This window comes from Lemur catta, chromosome 3, assembly GCF_020740605.2.
Source record: "Lemur catta isolate mLemCat1 chromosome 3, mLemCat1.pri, whole genome shotgun sequence".
In the NCBI taxonomy this organism is placed as follows: domain Eukaryota; kingdom Metazoa; phylum Chordata; class Mammalia; order Primates; family Lemuridae; genus Lemur; species Lemur catta.
In genome coordinates, this window is record NC_059130.1 from 76,739,996 (window position 1) to 76,745,995 (window position 6,000).

Consider the following 6,000-nt stretch of genomic DNA (forward strand, 5'->3'; position numbering starts at 1 on the left):
CCCCAGTAAATTGTTTCCACTTCCAACCCCATCAGTGTCTGTCTGCTTTCCAGAGGCCCCAGATCAACAGGGGGCAGAGCAAAAATACAGGTGTGGAAATTCGCTCTGCTTCTCCTACCTACATAAGACAGACATAGAGTCACAGAGATGGAGAGAGGGCGGTCCACAGTGATGTCAAGGGGTGGTCAAAGTTTCTAGGTAATCACCACCAGCCCTACCTTAAACCATCTCAAACAATATGCAATCTGAGTGAAACCTACTTTTTAAAAATGCAAACAATTTCCAAAATAATTCTTCTAAATATTCACATCAGCCAGACTGCTTCCCCTAAGCATTTCTGACATAAAAATTCTGGGGCCACCAATGGAACAGTCTCAAACCCTTAACCAAGTGCTGAGGAATGAAGGGCCCATTGCTTAGTTACCAAACTAGAATCCAGAGAGGCAGCAGGCTTTGAGAGAGGTGGGAAGTGGGCACCCATTTCTACTCCTAGAAGTCAAATCGTGGGACTCTGAGGCCTCCAGTGACATTTTCTAGGTCTCTAACTAAGGTGATCATCTCTGTTTTCCACCCCAAGCTATATCCAAAGGCCACTGGCTGTGTCTGGCTCTCCATGCACCAGGGACATTGCATCTAGAAACCATTCTCAGAGGTGAGAGAACCATGCTCTAACTCACGCCGGAGTTATAGTCTGGGGTTCCATAGGCAATGGTTCCATAGATTTTCTGGGAAAATCTCTAAAATCCCATCTGGAAAGCGAACACTGGCTGGGTAGGAAGTAGCTCTGTAGTGAGGTTACCTGGAAGGCAGCAGGCAAAAAAAGTTATGACCCAGAATTTCAGAGTGAGTATCCTCTACGTGCCCGGCACTTTCACATGTTTACATTTCTAGAGCCAACCTGTGATGCTGGAAGGTAATCCCTGTTTTATGGCTTAGAAAAATGTGGTTTGGAAAGTTAAGTGATTTTTCCAAGGTCAAAGTTAGGATTCTGACTCCAAATTTAGTGACTTTTTCATGATTTCACTATTAGCAAACTGTTCTCTTACCTTTATCAATATGCCTGTACCAATAATATTTTACCCTGTGGCCCCATCTCTGTGCTTAATTGCTTAGATAAAAATCATGTTGACTTTTAGTGAGACCATGTTTGGGAAGCACATGGTTGGGATATTCGCTAGTTTTTGGCATTCCAACATCCATTTTCCTATTCTTTTGGTGAATATATTCTAATGCTCTCTGGAGAGCTCCCTCCTTCCCTGCCTTCAGCCCCTGTATTTCAGGTAGACTGTAACCCTGGCTGCAGGAGTGGGCCCTGTGAATCCCCCTAAATCAATGTACCCATTCTTTTTGGCCAGTGCAGTTGGGATTGCTATGTAATCAGTCAGGACCAATAAGCCTTTTGCCAATGCTTCTGGGAGAAAGGCAAGTGCTATTTTCTACTTGGCCTGAACCCAGGAGAACGTGCGGCTGGAGCTGCTGGAGCCATCTTGCTGCTCTGATTGGAGGAGCCTGTCCGAGAATGGTGCTCACACAGCAGAGACAGAGCCAAGAGATCAGGCCACTCTTGCAGCCAAAACTACCCCCAAGCACTTCAGTCAGATACAGCAAATTCCATTTATGCTTTAGCTGGTATAGATTGGGTTTTCTGTTACTTTCAGCTGAAAGAACTTTACCTGAGGCCGGGCGCGGTGGCTCACGCCTGTAATCCTAGCACTCTGGGAGGCCGAGGCGGGTGGATCGCTCGAGGTCAGGAGTTCGAGACCAGCCTGAGCAAGAGTGAGACCCTGTCTCTACTAAAAATAGAAACAAATTATATGGACAGCTAAAAATATCTATAGAAAAAATTAGCTGGGCATGGTGGTGCATGCCTGTAGTCCCAGCTACTGGGGAGACTGAGGCAGAAGGATTGCTTGAGCCCAGGAGTGTGAGGTTGCTGTGAGCTAGGCTGACGCCACGGTACTCACTCTAGCCCAGGCAACAGAGCGAGACTCTGTCTCAAAAAAAAAAAAAAAAAAAAGAACTTTATCTGATACAACAGACTTTCTCTATTCAATTCAACCAGTGTTAGAAATTAATGAGGCCTCAACAGTAAAAAGACAAATTACTCAACTGAAAATGGGCAAAGAGTTTGAATAGACATTTCTCCTAGAAGATGTACAAATAGCCAATAAGCACTTGAAAAAGATAGTTGGCATCATTAATCATTAGGGAAATGCAAATCAAAACTACAATAAGATACAACTTCACACCCCCTAGGATGGCTATAATAAAAAATATGAGTAATAACATGCATTGGTAAGAATATGGAGAAATTAGAGCCCTTGCTGGTAGGAATGTAAGATGGTCCAGCTGCTTTGGAAAACAGTCTGGCAGTTCCTCAAACAATTAAACGTAGAGTTACCATGTGACCAGCAATTCTACTCGTAGGTATATGCCCAAGAGAAATGAAAATAGATGTCCACTAAAAGTCTTGTACAAGAATGCTCATAGCAGTTGTATTCATAATAGCTAAAAATAGAAAACAACTCAAATGTCATCAACAGGAGAATGGATAAACGCATTGTGATATAGTTGCACAAAGGAATACCACTCAGCAATAGGAGGAATGAGGACTGATACATGCCAAAAAATGGATGAATCTAAAAACATGTTGAGTGAAAGAAACCAGACACAAAATAATATATATGGTATGACTCCATTTATATGAAGTCCAAGAGCAGGCAAACTGATCTGTGGTGATGGAAATTAGAAAGTGGTTGCCTCAGTGAGAAGGAAAGGGGTTTGACTAGAAAGGGACAAGAGGGTGAAGGAACTTTCTGGAACTTTAGGTGGTAGTTACGTGAATGTGTACAGTTGTCAAAACTTATTGAACGGAACCCTAAGACCAGTGTACTTCACTTAAAAAATAATGATCACTGTGTTTTTAAATGTTTACTGCCTTCTCACTTCTGATACAGGAAAAAAGCATCCACTGAATCTACGTGATCTGATTGGTGTGAAAAACTCCCTATCCAAAACTATCATTCCCTGCCAACTTAAGAATAAACTGAATTTTCCCCTGATTCGTTTCTTCTTTGACATACAGCATTGAAAGCTCTAAACAAAATGCTATGTTAATTTTCCCCAATGAATATTTTATCACAGCACTAATGTATGAAGTTGGGTCTCCTCCTCCTTAGCAAGGCACTGCAAGCTACTATTGACTAAGGTGATCAAGTTATTCAAGGCACCATCCCTCATCTAATAATGGAATACATTTATAATTCATGAATTTCCAACCTACACTCCTTTCTTACAAAGTTTGAGGCAAAGTTTCTTATTCCATTGAACTTAGCTCAAGAGAACTGGGTGACTCCTGTCTTGAAGTCTGAAAATGAAAAAGATAATACAAGTGATAAAAATAGTGATGACCATCTTCAAGTCGCTAAGAAGTGTGAAGAGCCACCAACCCTTGCAAACTAAATTTCCACTTTGGCTGACTCATTCTCATTTCTTTAATTCTTTCTTTAACTTATCCCTGCTCCCAGCCTGTGGCTCATCACTTACCACTTACTGACCAGCTTAATGGGCCCCAGAAAGGCTAAGGACATCCTAAATGCAGCATCACTTACAGGCTTCCCTAGCATGATTCCTCAAATCCCTGTGGGTGCACTGGCATTTCCATTGTAATGGTTGGTGCTTTACAGATTAGAAAGAGCCCTTAAGTGCATCACTAGTGTGGACTTCTCTGTGACACCCCACCCCCCCCCCAAAAAAAGCAATGTGGGCTGCTTTGGGGGAATGAGGAGGAGACATTACAAAAGAAAAATGCTATTATTTTCCAATGTCAAGGAAATTCATTAGCAAACACATCAAAATGCACTCCAGTAGTCATCACACTGAATGGTTTTGGAAAAGGCCCTGCTTTGGAAAAACACAGAACAAAAACATCTTCACTCCTGTGGCTTGGCAGAGTGAGACAGCAGGATGACAAATGTCTTACTCTCTACAGGGCCTTAATATTTAGAGGACATCTGCTGCTATGAATTTCTCCCTCACTGGAGTCTCCTTTGTCACAGTTTAACATGATGTTATTGCTGTTCCCCATGTCCACCTGTTACGGAGATGAGACACAGATGTACTCCTCCAGTGTGTGGGAAGACAATTAGTCCAAAAGTCAGGAGGCTGAGCTTCTAGTCCCATTCTTGGCTTTGTTGTCCTCATCTAAAAAACCAGCAAGTGTAATGGTCATGATTCCAATGGAATGGGAGCTATGATTTACCCCAGTCATTAGGAGTTCTTTAGGCCATATAGAGCAGGGGTGACATATTCTCATTAGCAGTAATTAGGCTGCTGCAACGTGGTGAGGGCAGGACAGGGAGAGCTAGGTTTAGAGCTCAGGCATTCAATGAACAGCCTCTTAGCATTCCTTGGCCCAGTGGCCGGGTCAGTGGAAAAGTGCAGCCACCCAATAAAGACAAGACTATCAATGTCTCTTCTGATATTCAGTGAAGTTTGGTTCTCTGCAAAACTGCTTTAGAAAAGTAGGCAAAAGCATCTTTACTCCTGAAGCCTGGCACAAGGAGCGAGGTAAAACACCACATCCAGCTGAAGTGTGGATAGAAGAGCAGAACAGAAATGGGAGATGGAAGGAGGACACCCTGAGTACCAACCTTTGCCTTGTGACCAGCTACAGAAGCAGGGATTGTATCAGCTATGTTTCAAGTTGCTTAGTCATTTTTCCCTCTCCCTCATACCTCCTACTTTAAAAGAAAAACACTGAAGGTGGCTAACAGTTTTTAGGTTCAGGTGGGCCTATGACCAACTCTCATCACTCCAGATCTACTCTCCACCCTGCTCCGTTCTGCTCGGTTCCCTGGAAGCTTGGCCTACATGCATTGCCTCTGCAGGCTCTCTTGCCTCCTGGCTTCCAGCTGGGTTCAGCAACAAGGAGCACAGACAGAAGATTGGAGGGAGGAAGGGAGAAGAGCAAGATCAGGGTACTTATCTCCTTTCTGTGAAGTCCCTGTGCTGTGGGCTGGCTCCATCTTTCCACTAGAGGTCACAACTCTTGTCAAGCAGCTCTCCGCACGTAGCCAAATCTCCTGGTTCTAGGATTGGCTTTCTTTCCTTGCCCCTTCTAGCCTATGGGTGGGAATGGTACCCCAAGTTACTAATTTTAGGATATTGTATTATTACTTTTGAGTTCTTACACCCTGCTCACACCTTTATAAATATGCCTTTTATTAAACTCTTTTCAAATTACCAAATTTATATAAATAAATGATTTCTTTTCTGGTGGAGCCCTGACTAATACAGACAGGTTTCTCATAGGAACCACAAGGGTAATTGTAAAATCAAATGAGATTTTAAAAAAAGCGTATCAAGTTCCTTTGAAGAATACAATGACTTCGTAGAAGGTCAAATGAAGCATATGCAATACATATGGAAAAGTACATAAAACATATATGTACGGTTTGAAGAAGAATTATAAAATGAAACCTACATAGCAGGTACTATGATCGAATATTGCTGCCTCCCCAGAAGCACAACCCCCGACTCCCTCTCCCTTCTCCACCCACAAGCCCCCGCTAAAGACACATTTATTCTGACTTTTGTGGCAATCATTTCATTGCTTTTCTGCACTTTAGCAACTAATGTGCATTTTGTCCACTATGTAAGCATTCCTTAAATATACAGTTTCATTTTGCCTGTTATAGAACTTATATAAATGGAATCATACTGTAGCTATTCTTTTGTCTTTCATACTGTGCTCAATATTATGTTAAATGTATCTATTTTGTTCTAGTGTACTTTGTTCACTTTCACTGCTGTCTATTCCATTGCAACAATATTCAGCCCTTTATTTGTCTGTTCTACTGTTGATAAATGTTTGAATTGTTTCCTGATTCAGGCTACTCAGAACAATGCTGCTAATACAATTCTTGCACTAATCTGTAGTGCACAATGCCAGAGTTTCTCTAGGACAGTGGTTTCCAAACTTTTTGGTCTCAAGATCCC

General features: G+C 42.3%; 1 protein-coding gene across 1 annotated transcript in view; it reads left to right on the forward strand.

Annotated features, from left to right (window-relative positions):
* The window catches only part of LOC123635560, a 36,610-nt gene extending 35,854 nt beyond the window's left edge, over positions 1-756 (forward strand). The window contains exon 4 of the mRNA XM_045547831.1: positions 578-756. Coding sequence (XP_045403787.1) covers positions 578-656 — 79 coding nt within the window. The 3' untranslated portion in view covers positions 657-756. The remainder of the gene's footprint in view (positions 1-577) is intronic.
* The last annotated feature ends 5,244 nt before the right edge of the window (positions 757-6,000 follow it).